Raw genomic sequence first — 19,689 nt, 5'->3', positions numbered from 1 at the left:
ATTTCTCTGGATGTGAAAAGAAACATGTTTTAAAAGACAGAATAGTTGCCTATAGCTTTCTGCCCATCCCCAGCTAATGGGCCATTAAGATGGCCAGGCTAGCCCACATTCTCTATAGCATTTGCCTGCAAGTCTATAAACCGAATCCAGTATATCTCTTTTAGGGTCATATTTCACCTGTGGAGGGCAGCCACATGATCGTGGGAAAAGCTGCATCTGCTCTAAGGGACTGCAGGCAGGTGCTAAGTTCATGACCTCACACGCTCCACAAACACTATTTTCTCTTCCTATCAGAAACACTGCCCAGCTTTTATACTGGATAAGTTTAAAAACGGGCCCATTTTTTTGCAAAAAACAGGGCATGCCTAGGTCTTTGGGAGGCTTCTAGAGTGCTTCTAGAGGCTTGCCCTCCCCAAAAAAACGAGCAAAAACTGGCCCATTTTTCGCTTCTTTTTGCCCTTCCTAATCCCTAGAAGCACTTTGCAGGCCTCCCAAACCCTCTGCACCTTCATTTTTGCAAAGGCGGCGGGGTTTCAGGAGGCAAAAAATGCTGTATTCAGTGTATAAGATGCACCCAGCTCTTCACCCTCTTTTTGGGGGGGAAAAGGTGCGTCTTACACTCCAAAAATATGGTAGGCATCATTTAATTTAAAAGTTACTAATTTGGTCTAAAGTCCTATGCTCATGTTTGAGTTGAAGTGGATTTAGGAGCTTTCAGGATTCCAACATTAAATTTAATAGATTAAAAAACAGACTACTTAAAGAGCAGTTTGTAGAGTGAGTATACAGGTAGTCCTCAACTTACAACCATTCATTTGGTGACTATTCAGTTACAACGGCAGTGAAAAATAGTGATTTATGATAGCTTTTCAAACTTAAAAGACTGTGGTAGCATCCCTATGGCCATGTGATCAAAATCCGGATACTTGGCAACTGGCATGTACTTTTGATGGTTCCCAGGGTCACGATTCCCTTTTGCAACTTTCTGACAAGCAAAGTCAACCGGGAAGCCAGATTCACTGAACAGCCATGTTAATAATTTAACAACTGCAGTGATTCACTTAACAACTATGGCAAGAAATCTTGCAAAATGGGACAAAACTCATTTCACAATGAGTTAACCTTCTAACTCAAAATCTGTTATAAATCTTTCATAAAATATACCGTGATATGATAGAAGAAATGTATTTTCTAAATGTATCTTTAAATGCATATCTGCTATTCTTTTTTACAAATTACTTTTCTAATGCTAAGATTTTACATCTATTGCTAAGTATTTTCTTGCTTAGCAACAAAAATTTTGGGCTCAATTATGATCGTAAAGTTGAGAACTACCAGTATTTGTATTGGTGTAAAACATGGAAAGTTGTATTTCTTCTTTTCTCATGCTACTATTATAACTCCAAAAACCACAAGGCTGAGGGTTCTGAGACGATTTGCATAATAATAAAGTAATAAATAAAAAATAAATTTAAAAAAAATCACTGTTCTGTCTAAAATAAAAACCCTATTGAATCCCAATATAGAACCTTCCAACCCATGTTTTCTACCATCTCACTCATTTAATCTGGTCACTCCTATAGTTTTATATCTTTTCATTTTATGAATTAATATATTAGTATGGTTTAATTCTTGGCATAACTAAATTATTGATTTCAGAAGGACAAGGGAAGAAAGATTATGCAGAAGACATAAAACCCATACATGCCAGTATTATAAAAATAATTTTAATTTCACAATAACTTACATATAAATTAGCTTAAAATATTATGATTGCATTTTGATATTAATATTAAATAAAGGAATATAAACAGGGTCATTTGGAAACAGTGCACTTAATTATCCATTTCTGCTCCAGACTCATGGTCTGTGCCATCGCTATCTTCCTCGTTCTCTGATTCATCATAAAAGAAAATTGTTGCTTGGACAGGAAAGTTCCTCAGAAGTGCTTCAGCTTCATGATACATGTAGTCAAAACACTTGGATTTGGGCCAGAATAGCCTAAAACAAATAGACAAATTTGTAATTTAATATGTAAGGAATAATTAAAATCACTTTGTCTCATTCTACTTAACCTACCATTAGCTTAAAACAGCTTAGTAGCTTAAAATAAATAATCACTTTAATATTAGCAGTATTTGACAACAAAATGGAATTATACATAATTAGAGATATTCGTTTCTTTTTAGGCCAAGTACGTGCTACTGAATTAATTAATGCATAAAGATTGCCTTTATGCTCTCAGGGGATCTAAATGTTGTTTAATTTGTAAAAGCATGGAAGTCAAATTTGCATTAGCATTCCACCTCAAAATCTGTCATAAATCTTTCATAAAATATATTGTGATAAGATAGAAGTTTATTTTCTAGATTTATCTTTAAACATGTATCTGCTATTCTTCTGTGCAGATGAATTTGCTAATGCTGAGATGTTTACATCTATACCTTTCCAACAAATGATAAAGTCATTATCTAGGCAGAATAATTAACACTGAATACTCAAAAGCACCTTCTGAGATTTAAACTATTCATTTTTGACTGCCACTTTATTGAGCATATTCAAGAACATTCAACAGGGCTATTCTAACATTTCTCAAGAGGAGCTTAAGAACAGAAAGTGCTTTTTAAACTAGAAGGATTTAAAATAACCATAAGAAGTGCACATAGGGAAAAAGACATGGTAAGTTCATTTAAGGTCACACTACATTTAATTACAACAAGTATGATCTCTTCAACACAAATCTGCAGAAGTGATACAAATAACCAGGAATACTTATGGGAAAAATCAAAGACTGAAAGGGAATCTTTAATTTTCCCAATCAATATCCCAGTTTCTATTCTTACATTAAAAGGCAATAATTTTAAGACTTTGAAATTTTGCTTGATCACACCAATAATATTAAAGCACACAATAAATGTTTAATGAGAACTTCAGATTTTATTCAACACATAAGTCATTTCACATTTATAATCACCCTGCATAATCAAATAAGCAAATATTGAAAAAAATGGTAGAAGTTATTAGTTATATCCAGTGAAGAAAGTTTAGCACTGCACACAAAAAAAACAAAGCATCTTTGTTGCTTATTACAAGTGGCATACAGGTGAATGTTCCATTATCTGTGAGGAAAAAAACACATTTTTAAAGTAAATGTACCATGGCAGCTTTCTAATTCATCCTATGCTGTTCTCACAGAGCATGACTAAGTCTGCAAAGGAGGAGAGAAACCATACAGAAATTGTATAAGTGGCCATGGATCCTGAGGCCCTCAGCTTATATCTGATAGTGATCCAGTGTAACCAATATGCAGCTGTAGCTATCATAAAAATATTGACTGCTTTTGGACACATCTGCTGCAGGGATTCATGCCATGACTTCCTTATCAACTGCTTTGAAAATCATGTCCCATGATTTGGAAAGTACAGTAGTCAGTTCCAAAGAAAACTTTGTTGAAATATGTGGCCTTGGATCATTCAGCAAAATTCAACCAAATAACAGCTCTAGGGATTTTACTCTTGACTGTGGTACATAAACATGAGAAGATCAGAATATAGATCTCATATAAATAAATAAATAAATAAATAAATAAATTGATATAGATGCTACAACATGGCCAGAGGAAGAGCAGGAAAACAATAAAGTTGTAAGCCTTCCAGAGTCATGATGAATGGCATGTAAATTTAATAATTAAATAAGATAGTACAGTATGGGTGACTACGTTAGAGTCAGTCTTAAGGTCTTTCCCCATTATTGAGTTGAAATGCTTAAGATTCAACAATTTTGAGTTCACAAAAACGGCTTGCAAATTCTACATGATCAGTTGCTTGCCAGTCACTCACGTCCCTTCATTTTCCTCCAAGGTCATAGTGATAAAACCACTTAGGGCAGAAGCCTTTGTAGGAGCCAACATTTCTACTGAAATAGTGAAAGCTGTATGACCTTGTCACATCGCCAGCTCTCCCCTATCGGATGTGCACAAAAAGAGGCAGAGTCTATGGCATGATGGAGTGGCATTGAAAATGAAACTAAATGTTATCTTAATACAAGCCAAGCTAGCTATGGAAGAGGTTGGGCTGTCTCACTTAAGAGTGAAGATGAAGGAATATGGCAAGGAACATCCAAGGAACATGGCAGAAAAAGATATTACCAACCAGACCAGTTTTGGTAGAACAATGACCTAAGACATTTAGGTGTGCAGAAAACAACAACAACTCTCCCAATCAATATTCAAAATCCCAATAGCAGGTTAAAATTTTCATTTGGAACTTGACACAAATCCTTAACGTCTGTTCTGAAATAAGAAAAGTGTTTGGGATAGCAAGATGGGAGGCACATAATTTTAATAATTAATTAATACTAAAGTAAAAACATTTCTTCAAAAATAAATATATTTGAATTGGCTCTTTTCACAGGAAATAAACATATAAAAATAACAAGAAAATAGTATTTTGCTATCTTCTAATTAGTTCAAAAGATACTCTGCTAATTGACATGGTCAGCTCCAGATCATATAAAAAGTCATCTATGGTAACTACTATTGCACATGCTAAAAAGAATAAAGACATAAGAGAACATCACTAAAACCACAAAATTAAAACAACATATACTGTAAACGTTGAAGACACTGGGAGAAAATCTTCTTAAGGCTTCGGAATACAGATAGTCCTTGACTAATGACTACAACTGAACCCAATATTTATTTGTAAACAAGATAATTTTTAAGTGAGTTTTGCTCTCTTTTATGACTTTTCTTGCCACAATTGCTAAGTGAATCATTATAATTGTTAAATTAGTAAAGGCTATTAAGCAAGTCTGACTTCCACATTGACTTTGCTTGTCAGAAGGTCACAAAAGAGAATCCATGACCCAGGGACCCTGGAACCGTCATAAGTACATGTCAATTGCCAAGCATCCATATTCTGATCACGACCATAGGGATGCTGCAATGGTGTGAAAGTGGTCATAAATCATTTTTTTGTTTTCAAAAGTTTTATTTCTTTTAAGGCAAACATTTCATCATTCCTCAATCAGTAAGACATCGAAGTACAATTTCTTGTATATCAAAATAATTCTAGTTTGCCACCAAATTCTTGCCTAGCCTAATATATACCCCTCCCTCCCTCCCCCCTCTCCCCCAACCCCCCTCCACCTCCCCCCCGACTTCCCAGAACCCGTACAATCATTTTTTTCAGTACAGTTGTAACTTCAAATGGTCACTAAACAAATGATTGTAAGTCAATTGTAGTTTTTAAAAAAAGTTAAAATTTTCTCGGACCAATTGTGTCCAACTTTAGGGGCGGTACTTCTAGCTGAGGGAGCCAGCATTGTCCAAAGACATTTTTGTGGTTATGTGGCCAGCACAATTGTAGTTTGAGGCAAGTATCTATTTATCAGAGGTGGGTTCCTACCAGTTCACACCTATTTGGTAGAACTGGTTTGTCAAATCTACCTAACTGGTTAGAAGAGGTTCCACCAGTGGACCCGGAAAGCAGGCCACACCTACAGAAGAGGTTCCAAAAAATTTTGAAACCCACCACTGCTATTTATGTACTTGCATTTGCATGCTTTTGACCTGCTAAGTTGACAGGACAAGAATGGGGGCTCACTCTGTGGTGCGGTGCTTAGGTCTTGACCTGCCAACCTTCTGATGAACAAGCCCAGTGTCTTAACCGCTAGCCAGTGGTAGTCAACCTGGTCCCTACCGCCCACTAGTGGGTGTTCCATCTTTCATGGTGGGCGGTAGGGGTTTTGTCCAATACTGAAGTACTTTCCTTTTTTAAAATTCAATTGACTTTTTTAAAAAAAATTCATAGCATTATTTAAAAACATTTTCATTAGGTTTTCATAAAATCACCATTACTATGAAACCGGTGGGTGGTTAGAAAATTTTACTACTAAGAGATACAAAAGTGGGCGGTAGGTATAAAAGGTTGACTACCCCTGCGCTAGGGTAATAATTGGAGAAGCCAGAAATATTGAGAAATCATATTGAAAAAGCTACATTAATTATTTACTGGTGTTATGTTTTGTTCTATTTATATTCTGCCTTCCATACAGAAGAAGCACTCCTATTTTTTCGCAAGCAATGCTGTAAAATAAATTGGACTGAGAGAGAGAGAGAGAATGAGAGAGAAAGGGAACAAAAGATAGAGAGATAACAAGAGAAAAATAAGAAAAAGAGAATGAGAGGAAATGAGAGCAAAGCAAGGAACAAGAAAGAATGACAGAAAATGAAAGAGAGAATGCGAAAGAGAAAAAAGAGAGAGAATGAAAGAAAATGAAAGGGAGAATGAGAGAAAGAAAACAAACGAGAATGAGAAAATTAGAGAGAAAACAAGAGAGAAAGAAGAAAGAGAAAAAAAGATAAAGCAAGAGAGAGAACAGGAGAGAAAGAGGGAGAGAACTAGAGAGAGAGCAAGAGGGGGGGAGAGAGAGGGAACAAGGGAGAGGCAACTTCTACAGGTAGCTACTAGTTTAAGTCCTGATATGTTTTGTGTGATTTCAGATGCTATTCGAAATAAATCTCTTACATACAATCCTATCACTTTCCTTGACACCTTTCTGTATGATTAACTACTACCTGAAAATATATCCAATTGAGGGCTTTACCTATTGGATCCCCCACTCCCCCCCCCCCCCAGTAGGTAGCTTTTCAGGGCTCAGGAGCCCTGCTGGGAAAAATGGAAAAGATTAATCCTGAGAGTCTAAGTAATACTATGTTTTAGGAAAAAATGAAATTGTTTTATCTTACCTCACTGGATGGGTATATTGTGCGAGTTTTACAGAGTCTTCTGTAGCCTCAGAAGGGCTGTGCAACTGGAGCAGGAAATAAAGGTCGACAGAATGGTTGAAATTTATAATACTTTCAGAAAGAAAAAACCTGAAATTGATTATTTGATATTCATATATACATACATACATACATACATACATACATACATACATATATATACATATATATATCTACATATATATATATATATATGTATATATATATATGTATACATATATATATATACACACATATATACATATATATACACACACACACACATATATATATATATATATACATATACATATACATATACATATATATATATATATATATATATATATATATATACACACATACATACATACATACATACATACATACATATATATACATATATACACATATACACACACACACACACGCATATATATAAATCAAAGCCATCCATTTCAGGAAAATAACTGGGTGGCATATAATAAAATAATATATAATGTTATTATTAAATATTATATTTGTGTCCTGCCTTTTGTTCAGGAAGTATATTAGGCACTCCCTTTTCAATTTTTTTTTCAACAGCAACCCTGTGAGGTCGGCTGGGCTGAAAGAGAATGACTGACCAAAAGCCATCCAGTGATTATCAAAGTATATATTGGATTTTACTTTAGTTAGTGCACCCGAACGCAAATACTGTATAATATTGCAAAAAAAAAATGCAAATATTTTCCCCTCTCCTGATTGTGCAATCATCATAAATCTTAAAATTCGACTTAATAAATTTCTGCCTTTCATAGTGCCTAGCACAAACTGATATATTACATTGCAAAAGGCATAACCAATTTAGGAATTACATTTCAGTCACATGAGCCCCACATGCAAACTTAATTTAGTAATGAAAACCATCCTTTTACTGTTGTTGTTTTTTTAAAGGCCCTTCGTGGAATGCTCCGTATTATTGTCAATGCGCCAATAACTCTAGTCGAAAAGTAGCAGCAATCGTTAACACCAATACATTTCCTTCCTTTCACCGAAGTGAAGGAACACTGAATTTAGTCAGTGTTCCTGCAGTACAATCCCACGTGGAAGGGCTGTCGTAATTGTGACTACTGGAGACACTCACCTCTACGTTTTGCCCAAGCTGTCTTTCGGCATCTTTTGGGGTGGGGATCCAAGGTCTCCAGAATCCTTCCGACCTGCAAATATATTAGACAACGCTGCGTTAGCCGCGATGTGGCAATAAGACACAGTAAAGGGTGGGAGGGGATATCAGTTTCTGGAAGCTCCCGGGACCACGGACCAGGCTGGCTCCATTTTTCCCGCGCGATCGAGCAGCAGCTGGAAAAGATGGGGACCTCCCTCCGCCCCGAGGCTTGTTCAAGGTTGCCCATTACGGGCTCTCGTGGTGATTGAGCTCGGCTACCCTGAAGAGTCTTTGGAGCAGATCCGGGAGTTTGCGGTTCCAAGCGGCGGAGAATTGCGGAGACAGAGCGGCGAAGTCTCCATGCTCTGACTGCTGGCCGCTCTTTCAACCCAGCCAACCCACCGGTAAAAAAGTGGGCAGCCCTCTCGTTTCCTCTCCTCCCCCGCGCTGGGCTGTGTGGATCGGCTGCCGCCCGAGGGGTTTTTATAAGGACCGCTTAGCAGCCTCCCAGCCACCTTATCTCATTTGCCGGAGAGGTAAACAAAAAGGCTGCGCGTGAAAGCCGCAGCGGGGTAAACAAGGAGCGTGGACGCGTGCAAGCTCCAAATGGCCCAGGGAGAGATTTGGCAAGTGAGTGTGAATCACACTTGAGCAGACACATGGCTGTTGTGCTGAAGAGGGGATGCTCACGCTTGGGCTCTCGTCCGCAGGGTCCTGGGTGAGAAAGCCATGAGAATACCCAGAGTTTGCGATGGGAAAAAAAAATGGCACTAGCACCCTTTCTGTTCCACGATATTTGCTATCCGTCGTTCATTTATGGATATATTTTGCTCTTCCAGATGTGGAAATCCAAATAGTCCGAGCAATCACATAATAGAATTAAGCAACAGAAATGGAACTTAATAATTTAAGTTGTGCCAGTCGGAAGAGAAAGGAGGCAAGGCAGAACAGCTAAAAATAAAAGCTATGCCGGCATCCAAAAACAGCAATAAGTAACATGAATTACTTATATAGCTTATATTATGATATCATTATGTAATATATTATTATGCATTATAAATACATAGTCCCTGCCAGATATTTGGCGAAGTAGCTAAGGCGCTGGCCTAGAAACCAGAAGACTTATGAGTTTTCGTTCTGCCTTGGCATAAAAACCAAATTGGGTGACTGAGCCAGTCATTTTTTCTCTGCCCAACCTACCATACAGGGTTGTGGCTGAGAAAAACAGGATGAGGGGAAAAAATTATGTTTGTTCTCGGCCTGGAGTTACCTATAAAGTAATAAAGGTGAGATAAAAATTAATAAATAAAATATTTTGGACAACTACTTCTATAATCCCAACCAATGCCAGTTGGGGTCAAAGTTTTTAAAGATCTATTGGGCATTCACTTGTCTGGCATTTGGGATAGTCCAACAAAAAAAAAGGATTGTCTTAGACCTTTGTAAGAATAAGTAATATTTGATGATAGGAATCTGATTTTTGAAACTTCCTGGGCCCAAGATGCTTACTTTTTTAAAAGATTGATGTCATCATGAATAACATTTCAGAATACTGTGTATCTGTACCAATAAAAATACAGAAATATAGAATCTTTTACTTTGGAGTTGGCTTGATCAACAAATTTGTAACTTCTTTGAAAGGATGGGAATTTTCAGAATGTCTTCAAGCAGAGGCCATTCCATTCCATATATCAGACTTCCATTTTGTAATTCTTTTGATAAGCGCTCAGTAAAAAAATAATACCTTACTTATTAGATTCTGAAATGTTTCTAATGAACAAACATGACTTTTTCTCTGTTGTAGTAATTTAATTTTTGTGTAACTAGAACTTGTGCATTCCGTAAGGTCATTCCTATTGAAGAAAAATTGCAGTCCACTTATCAAATTTGATAAAAAGTACATTAAGTCATAGAATCCACATGGAGCTGGTTTTAAAATTACTTTTGAAACTTCAAAACCTGTCTTTTCAGAGAACACTATAATAAAATTATTCATGTCAAACTTAAGGCTGTGGAGATCCCTGAAAAAAGAGTTCTGACTTTACAGAAATAATCCTGCAAAAGGAAGAGAATCTTGAAACAGAGTGAAATACCACTTCTGTTTGATGTAGATTAATTAAGATAAAGATGTAGATAATTAAGTTTCATTAATTACTAGGCAATAACCCGGCGTTGCCTGGGTATTTATTTATAGGGGGAAAATGTCCTGACCAAACTTAATTTCTAATTTTGGATTTTCCCCTTTACCAGAGGGAGCCCCCTTGTGGAGTACTGTGAAACCATTACTATGGCAACTCCACTGCGCTGTACAGTAGAATCAATTTTACGGAAGTACAGTAGAATCCATTTTAAGGCACAACAGGCTGTATCTTAACAGAACACACCCCCCCAGGAGTTTTATACCCAACGGTATTTGTTTCCAGAGAGTAAGTCTTCTGTGTACCAAGTTTGGTTGAAATTGCTTGAGGCGTTCCAGAGTGATGCTGGAATACACACACACACACACACACACACACACACACACAGAGCCGTTTTTATATATATAGATTATTGAGGAGGGGTCCCCAACCTCCAGTCCATGGACCCGTACTGTTCCATTGCCTGTTGGAAAGTAGGCTGTGCAAGCAGTAGAGTGCACAAATTTTCATTTGCACATGTGCAGGATTAGATTATGTACGCAAAACCATCACCTCTCTCCCCACCGCCGCCACCAGTCCATGCAGCTAGAAAGATTGGGGACCACTGTACTAGAATATTGCAGATCCTAGACACTGATTCAGCATGTACTATCTGGCTAATATAGCAAGCAGGAATAACCGATACTGAATGGGACACTTGCCATGGCCAACTTGCTGCAGCCAACTCACCTTGGGACAACTTGCTGTGGAACAATTGCAGGACAACTCGCCTTGGGACAACTTGCTGTGGAACAATTTAACAACTCTACTTAATTATTTAAAATAAATGAAAAAATATTTTAATTTTGGCCATTCACATTTCGTTCTGTTCCTCCCTTTTCATCCTTTCTTTTAATTATTCTATTCCACGATTTCATTGATATTAGTATAACTCTTGTCCTGAAGTGAGTTGGCCATGGCAAATTGTGGCAACCCACTCTGATAATATTTAAACCCATTTCCCTGAATTACTTTAATTAGTGGTTTCCTGTAGATTTGAAAAAATGATGCATAAATGCCAAGGATGAAAGCTAAATATTACTCTACAATGTTTGTTTCTTTGTTTGTTTAAATTCATATGCTACCCATCTCACTCTGTGAAGTGACTTTGAGCTTATGAATCACCAAAGCTTTGTCCTGCCAACCCAGAAAAGTGTCCCACATAGATACCATTTGGGATTGAAAGTAGGAATGGGAAAAACAGTCCATGCACAAACAAGTTCCATGCATGGAACAGCTGGTTTCAGATGGTCTGTTTCCAAACACAAACACACCTGTTTTGGGTACTTTGGTTCATGCATGAAACAAAACAGATCTATTTTGATCTGGAATTAAAAGAATTGTTTAGTTATGGGGAAAGTCGTTGGCAGGAGCTAAGGAAAAGCTAATGACGCTGGTGGCTGAGGAGAGGGAAGAAGGAAAGCAAGGGGGAAAACGTCCTAGGAAGATATGAGTATGGAGAAGCTGGATCATCAGCATTGGTGGCAACAAGGGGGGAAAGGGGGAAAATGCTAGGAATATCAGGGCAGGCAATAGAATAAAGAAAGGTGTGTTAGAAAGTATCAGGAAGATTGGAGGACAGGCATACCAGCTAGCTGTGCTATTCTAGAAGCCAGGAGAGCTATAGGGCATAGCACACACCAATATTACACTATTTGCCCAGTAAGATTTTGTTTTGTATGAGCAGCCAAAGCTTTTCAATTACTGGTTCTACTGAAACAGAGTTGACCCCCCCGCCCCCCCCCCCACACCCAAAATCAGTAGAACTTCCATAATATGATGGGTCATTATGGGATTCACACCAACATTTCCCCTTTTGTGCAAACCCCTAACTAACAGGGTCTCCTGCCCCTGTTCCATGCAGACTATTGTTCAGTCTCACCAAGGCTGTTTCTGTATCGGATTTATCATGCATGGCTTCTGGAACATATTTGTTGGATTAAAACACACGGCTTCAGTCAAAAGCTGACATACCTGCAGAGGAATAAGCACAAGGGAATAAATAATTGCAGAGGAATCCCTAAAAATATGCTATGCTTCAGGAAGGTTGTTCCTGCTGGTTTTTGATGTGAAATGCGGATTTACTTTGAAGATCTTACGATTTAAGGACACCTTAAGACAACAATACTCTACGCAAGGAGGAGGGTCCACATCAGAGGTGGGTTCCTACCAGTTCGCACCTATTCGGTAGAACCAGTTCGTCAAATCTACCGAACTGGTTAGAAGAGGTTCCACCAGTGGACCCGGAAGGCAGGCCACACCTACAGAAGAGGTTCCAAAAATTTTTGAAACCTACCACTGGCAAGGATCTTGTAACTTGACAGCTTTAAGACTTGCATGCTTCAATGCCAGAGTTTCTGAATAGCTACTTGGACCGACCTAAGTACTAATTCATAATTTCACATACGGTCACATGGACGGCAAGCAACTCCCATCTGGTCACATGGGTGGTAAGCCACTCCCACAAAGGAGGCCACACCCTCAGAGTAGGTTCCAACAATTTTTGAAACCCACCACTGGTCCACATGAATAAAGTACTAAGGATTTTTAAACCTATTTACCTATTTACAACTAAGTAAATATTTTGTAGAAATAATGTACAAAAACCACAATTTTAATAGGAATACTCCATTAAAAAGTAATGATATTGGAATGATAGTCATCAAAGTAGTTGGAATCGAGGAGTGACCAAGTAAAAGAATTTCATGAGAAAGTAAGAGTCCTTCACTTAAGTAAGTAAGAAAGTAAGGACAAGGAGTCCTTCACTTAACACCGCAAATGAGTCCAAAATTTATGTTGTTAAGTGTTAATATGTCCATGATATCTAGTTCAATTATGCCAAGTTGAAATAAAGTTGCATTATTAAAAAGGTTTTTTTCCCAATAATCCATTGGAATTTACTTTCACTCAAATGTATCCATGCTATTACTTCTCATTAATTAAAAACAGTAGCTATAAGAGCAAAATGAATAATATTGGTAAATTTAAAATAATAGAACAATGTAATCCTTACTAGACATTTTAACATGGTAATTTCTGTATGACAGTGCTGGGAGGATACTGATAGTACTATTATAAAACTACAATATTTTTTTTAAAAAAATAACAGATTTGTCACATAGTACATGTTGTCTTCCACTTATGACCACAATTAAGCCTAAAATTTCTGTTTTTAAGTGAGACATTTGTTAAGTAGCTTTACCCCATTTTACAACCTTTCTTGTCACTGTTGTTAATTCAACTGAATCACTGAAGTTGTTAAGTTAGTAACATGGTGCTTAAGTGAATCTGACTTCCCCATTGACTTTGCATATCAGAAGGTGAGAGAAGGCAATCACGTAACCCCAGGATACTGCAACGGTATGAGTCAGTTGCCAAGCATCCGAATTTTGATCATGTGACCATGAGGATGCCGTAATGGTCATAGGTGAAAAACTGTCATTCCCTTTTCTCAATCCCGTTATAACTTCGAATGGTCATTAAATGAATTGCTGTAAGTGTAGGACTGCCTGTATGCAATGAAAAGTTGTGTATCTTAGCATTACCATAATCTAAGTAAAGAGCACCTTCCCCATTTTTTACATAGGAGTCATCATTGGAGCAATGAATCTTGTTAGTATGTCCACCAGCTAAGCTTTCACCAGCAGAAGCTTCATGGTAATAAATATCAGTGACATTCTGTAAACAGTTAAGCCTGGAAGACTTGGTTGTTCTCCCAGGCCTTGGGCTGAGATGGATGGGACCCCTTACTGAGTGGGTGTTTGTTGTTTTTGTCTGTATGTAATGACCAGATCCCATCTTGGTTTGGTTTGTATTAGTTTTATTTTTAATGGCATTACATTGTGTGTTAGTCAGAACTGGGCAATGCCTAAATTGATTTAAATAAATAAAAGTACTGTAAATGAAAGGCAAAATATCCTTATTAACACTCATGCAGCACTAGGAAGGTGATTTGTCATATGTATGTATGTATGTATGTATGTATGTATGTATGTATGTATGTATGTATGTATATATATATATATATATATATATATATATATATATATATATATATATATATATATATATATAAGATTTTTACAACCCCTGGTAAGCCCCAATCATGGGAGGAAGCTAACTGCTTCCATCATCTGTCAATCGGCTCGTCACAAGAGTCCATCACGACAGAAACCCAAAATTTTACTGTTGCCTTTTTTATATTTGTGGGTTTTTTTTAATTTGTGCTGATAAATAAATAAAGGGAGACTAGTATAGATCTATTTCAAGCTATTTAGCTCTCATCAGCTAGCCATACCCTTACTGGGATTTGAACCTGGGCTATATTACATACTAGGCAGAAATCTTAGCCATTAGGCCACAGGCTCTTATCTGTTATCAGCGATTATGTTGTTTAAAAAAAAACCACACACACACACACACACACATATATTTATATTTATATTTGAGGGGGGATGTTTATCCCAATTGAGCCTACAGCCCTGGTAATTTCCCGTTCAAAGTAGTAATCAGTTCCAGCTTTTCTTAACATCTTGGCCCACACTGATGCCAAAACTTTACAAATAGACAAGTGTACAAATGTCCATAACGTGTAAGGACACTACCCTAATGAGATGCTTATTGATGAAACCTAGGCTGGTGATTTTTCGGGCATAGTAAATGAGAGGGTCTGTGTAAATGCAATTTCTTGAAAGACATGATTTCTTGATTTCTTCCTTTTATATAATAGACTATTTCTTTGGTGTGATGCAAGAAGTCTTTTCAAGGGATTCCTGATCCCAACTGGTGTTAGGCAGATCTGTGTAATCTCTTCCCTGCTGTTCAGTGTCATAGCTGATGTTATAAGAAGGAAGGAAAGGAAAAGGGGCACATGATGAGACCTTACTTAACTGATTTCATATTTACCAGTGGCAGCGCCATAATTGCAGGCAGTGACCCAGGAGCCACAGATATCTTGAATATTGCCCACGCATATCAGTGGTGGGATTATTATTTTTTACTACTGGTTCTATGGGTGTGACTTGGTGGGCGTAGCAGGGGAAGGATACTGTAAAATCTCCATTCCCACCCCACTCCAGGGGAAGGTTACTGCAAAATCCCCATTCCCTCCTGATCAGCTGGGACTTGGGAGGCAGAGAATAGATGGGAGCGGGACCAGTCAGAGGTGGTATTTACCCGTTCTCAGAACTACTCAAAATTTCCGCTACCGGTTCTCCAGAATTGGTCAGCACCTGCTGAATACCACCTCTGACGCATATATCCTATGACACAATAAAAGTGAATGTCAACCCAATAACAGTTTTACAGTCTGCTGTCGTCCACAAGATAATCTAGTCAAGATAGAGCAGGTTAACTAGTTTAAATATCTCAAATTACTGGTAGAAGAAAACATGATCAAAAGCAGAAATATAATCCAGAATTTGCCAGCCCTGCTATCTTGGATAGTTAAACTGGTGCACAGGGAGAAAAAATGTTTCAGTGAAAAGAAAGATTTAAATCTTCTGCTCTGCCACTCTTGCTATATGAGTCTGAGATGTGGAAACTGTTAAAAGCAAACCTAATTAAACTTTTGATGCTTTTTAAAAATATAGGACCTATCTGGAGAATATCCCTGCATGTCCATTTCAATGATACTATCAGATTGAAAGGCAGCGTCCACCTATAGTTCAGGATTAAATACAAAAGTGCAAACTAAGAAGGTTTGGATATGGATGCAGAAGAGAGGTGGGTTCCTACCAGTTCGCACCTATTTGGTAGAACCGGTTCGTCAAATCTACCGAACCAGTTAGAAGAGGTTCCACCAGTGGACCCGGAAAGCAGGCCACACCTACAGAAGAGGTTCCAAGTTTTTTGAAACCCACCACTGGTCCTTGGATATGATTATTCTACACTATCATGCTCATATTTATAAAACTCAGTGCCTCTGTGAAAAGTAAGGATGACTACTGCAAACCAAAGATGCCTTTTAAAAAACAAGTTTACATCATATTCTTATGCATGCCAGTGCTGTGTATGAGGTAATTTAAGGTGGTTCTGACAAGTGTCGTCGGCATCTTCATATCCAGTCACATGGGCAGCAAGCCCACAAAGGAGGCCACACCCACTGAGTAGGTTTGAACAATTTTTGAAACCCACCACTGATGCAGAACTAATAGAACATCGACTTTTCTTATGAACTGCTGTGGAGAACATGACCTGCAGAATGGAAATTGAATTATAAATCCGTAGCCCAGCAACAAAAAAGCTAATACAATCCTTGGTTGCATAAACAGGCATAGAATCAAAATCATGTGAAGTATAAGTACCACTTTAAAAAACCTTAGTAAGACTACACCTATAATATTGCATCCACTTTTGGTCACCGCATCACAAAAAAGATGTTGAGGTTTGGAAAAAGTACAGAGAAGACCAACTAAGATAATTAAAAGCCTGGAGACAAAAACATAGGAAGAACGGTTGCAGGATTTGGGTTTGGCTAGTCTAGAGAAAAGAAGGATTAGGGGGGGTCACATGATAGCTGTATTCCAGTATTTGAGGGGCTGCCACAAAGAATAGTTAGACAACTTATTTTCCAAAGGCACCAGAGGGCAGGACAAGAAGCAATGGATGGAAATTAATCAAGGACAGAAGCAACCTGGAATTAAGGAGAAACTTCCTAATGATGAAGTTGAACTTGCCTTCCGAAGTTGTGGGTGCTTCCTGACTGGAGGCTTTTAAGAAGAGACTTGTCTGAAATGGTCTCCTGCTTGAGCAGGGGGATGGACTAGAAGCGTGACCCGTCAAAACCACGCTCGACTAAACCGTGTCGCTGACGTCATCAACAGGGCGACAACAGCCAGCGCGGAGAAAGAAGGGCGCTTTAAATAGCGCTTTGAAAGCAAGCCGATTCAACTTAAGGTAAGGGTTAGGTTTAGGGTTAGGTTTAGGGTTAGGTTTAGGGTTAGGTTTAGGGTTAGGTTAAGGGTTAGGTTTAGGGTTAGGTTAAGGGTTAGGGTTAGGGTTAGGGTTAGGGTTAGGTTAAGGGTTAGGTTTAGGGTTAGGTTTAGGGTTAGGTTTAGGGTTAGGTTTAGGGTTAGGTTAAGGGTTAGGTTTAGGGTTAGGTTAAGGGTTAGGGTTAGGGTTAGGTTAAGGGTTAGGTTTAGGGTTAGGTTTAGGGTTAGGTTTAGGAAGGTTAGGTTTAGGGGTTAATTTTAGGTTTAGGGTTTACAGCGTGCTTCTGTCTCCGCGCTGTTGTCGCCCTGTTGATGACGTCAGCGACGCGGTTTAGTCGGGTGCGGTTTAGTTGAGCACGGTTTTGTGGGTGAACCGACTAGAAGACCTTTAAGGTCCCTTCCAGCTCTATTCTATTCTTATTCTCAACACCCACAGCAACTTTCTTGTTCCCGAGGTCAGCCCCCTCCAGATGATAATAGACTGCAATCTGGATCTAATTACTTTGCTGCTAGAGGGGACCAAGAAGAGGAGGGGTTAGATTATCACATAATAGCACCCCTGTGTGCTTGCTTTGCCAAAAGCAAAGCAGCTATCCACGTTATAATTTCCAAGCCAAAGGTACCTTTACTTCCATTTCTGCTAATTTCCCACCTCCCAATAAATGTCTTTGGTTATCATCATCAGTATTTGCAAGACCAAACTGGGAAATAAGAGACAAATTATATGGATGGAAAAACCATCAGAGAAGAAAAAAAATGTATTTTTTCCAATGATATTCACTGGTTGAAGCTTGCTTTATGGTTTTTTTTTAAAAGATGCAGTTGAGTCAAAATATGAATAGCCATAGTTATCTAGGTACTATCCATTAGCCTGTAGAAGTTATCACCCAGCCCTCTCCCAGAAAAATGAAATATCCTAGAAAATATTGAAAAGGCAGAATATTTCTCTGGATGTGAAAAGAAAAAACATGTTTTAAAAGACAGAATAGCTGCCTGCAGCTTCCTGCCCATCCCTGCTTTGTCAATGGGCCATTAAGAAGGCCAAGCTAGTCCCTTTACATAATAAAGAGTTCTCCACTTCAGCTCCAGGGGGGATGGGATTAAGGCATGATAATATTGGCACTTTACCCAACTCACTACATGGCATCTGAGAGCTCAACCAAACCTGGATTCAAAGCACAGCCTAGAGAGTTGCCCCTGCATGGCCCCACGGGAGTCTGACAACCAATCAGAATACAAGATCAAGATCAAAGGCCAGAGAGGGCATAAAACCAGGGACTCAGCATCTCAGCCCTTCCTTCTCTTTTCTCCACCAACATTGAAGCATGTGATCACCTTTTCTGTTCAGGACTCAAGCCATGTGGTCCTGTTCACCAATAAACCATCTTTCCAAGCAGCCTCCATGTCTCCAGTGTCTTTTTCCCCATATGGAGACGAACCCAGAAGGACATTTCTTTCAACAAGCCAAAGGGCCAAAATGATAGCTATAAGGCAGCCCTATGAGCCTTGTCCGCATACAGCATGCGAAATGTGTGTGAGCATCTCATATTAGACTGGTTAGAAGTTCTAAGCTCCCTGTTGTAGCATTCTCTAATATAAAGTTTTCCCTCCCAACACCATTTCACCAAAGCGGAGACACAACAGGATAACTTATTTATAGGTAGTAGGTGATAACCAGTGGTGGGTTTCAAAAATTGTTCCAACCTACTCTGTGGGTGTGGCCTCCTTTGTGGGAGTGGCTTGCCGCGCATGTGACTGGATGGGAGTGGCTTGCCACCTATGTGACTGGATATGAAGATGCCGACGACACTTGTCAGAACCACCTTAAATTACCTCACACACAGCACTGGCATGCATAAGAATATGATGTAAACTTGTTTTTTAAATCTTTGGTTTGCGTTAAAACAACTTCAACACACGCAATGTTCTGATTGCACCAGAAACGCAATAGTCATCCTTACCTTTCACACAGGCACTGAGGTTTATAAATATGAGCATGATAGTGTAGAATAATCATATCCAAGGACCAGTGTTGGGTTTCAAAAATTTTTGGAACCTCTTCTGTAGGTGTGGCCTGCTTTCCGGGTCCACTGGTGGAACCTCTTCTAACCAGTTCGGTAGATTTGACGAACAGGTTCTACCGAATAGGTGCGAACTGGTAGGAACTCACCTCTGGTGATAACTATGGGTTTTTGACCCTCCTGGATCCAAAGGTGTGTTATATTTGGCTCTCCCCAGAGTAGCACTCCACCAGAAAGAAATGATGAGCAGTTTGATGGGCCTGCTGGAGTCACAGGTGCTGCTTGAGGAGCAGGTGGCAGCTGTGGCTAAAGGGGAACTTTGCACAAATTCATCTTGTGAGCTAATCTGACACGTAGCTGGATCCAGAGGAGAATCACTCATGCCTTGGTCATTTTCTCGGTTTAAAACAGTGATGGCTAACCTTTTTGCCATCGCATGCCAAAAGCATGGGGAGCGTCGGGGGGGGGGGTCATGCGCGCATGTGCCCACACCCATAATTCTATGCGCCCTCCCCGGTGCATGCACCTGTGACCCCACTGCTCTCCACGTGCTTTTGGCACGCGATAGCACGATGGACCTGTTTTTCGCCCTCCCCAGACCCTTTGTAGGAGCCTGGGGAGGGTGAAAAAGGCCTGCCCCCCA

General features: G+C 38.9%; 1 protein-coding gene across 1 annotated transcript; it reads right to left on the bottom strand.

Moving 5' to 3' along the window:
• Positions 1-1,835: 1,835 nt before the first annotated feature.
• Positions 1,836-19,428, bottom strand: RIPPLY2 (ripply transcriptional repressor 2). Its single transcript, XM_032215192.1, has 4 exons — positions 19,196-19,428; positions 7,890-7,968; positions 6,752-6,816; positions 1,836-2,001 (listed from the first exon to the last, which is right to left on the bottom strand). The coding sequence occupies exons 1-4, from the start codon at positions 19,426-19,428 to the stop codon at positions 1,836-1,838; spliced, it is 543 nt and encodes a 180-aa protein (XP_032071083.1).
• Positions 19,429-19,689: the final 261 nt, after the last annotated feature.

Source organism: Thamnophis elegans, chromosome 4 (genome assembly GCF_009769535.1).
Source record: "Thamnophis elegans isolate rThaEle1 chromosome 4, rThaEle1.pri, whole genome shotgun sequence".
In the NCBI taxonomy this organism is placed as follows: Eukaryota; Metazoa; Chordata; class Lepidosauria; order Squamata; family Colubridae; genus Thamnophis; species Thamnophis elegans.
Note: the sequence above shows the minus strand (reverse complement) of the source record. Positions and strands in the feature narration are given on the sequence as shown.

What these genes read in the sequence shown, in the direction of transcription:
- RIPPLY2 (XM_032215192.1), bottom strand. Translation starts at nt 19,428, where the DNA reads ATGAGTGATTCTCCTCTGGATCCAGCTACGTGTCAGATTAGCTCACAA. An exon ending in ACCCATAGTTATCACCAGAG is followed by an intron (nt 7,969 to 19,195) that starts GTGAGTTCCTAC and finishes ATATATTTGCAG; the next exon opens with GTCGGAAGGATTCTGGAGAC. An exon ending in CAATATACCCATCCAGTGAG is followed by an intron (nt 2,002 to 6,751) that starts GTAAGATAAAAC and finishes TATTTGTTTTAG; the next exon opens with GCTATTCTGGCCCAAATCCA.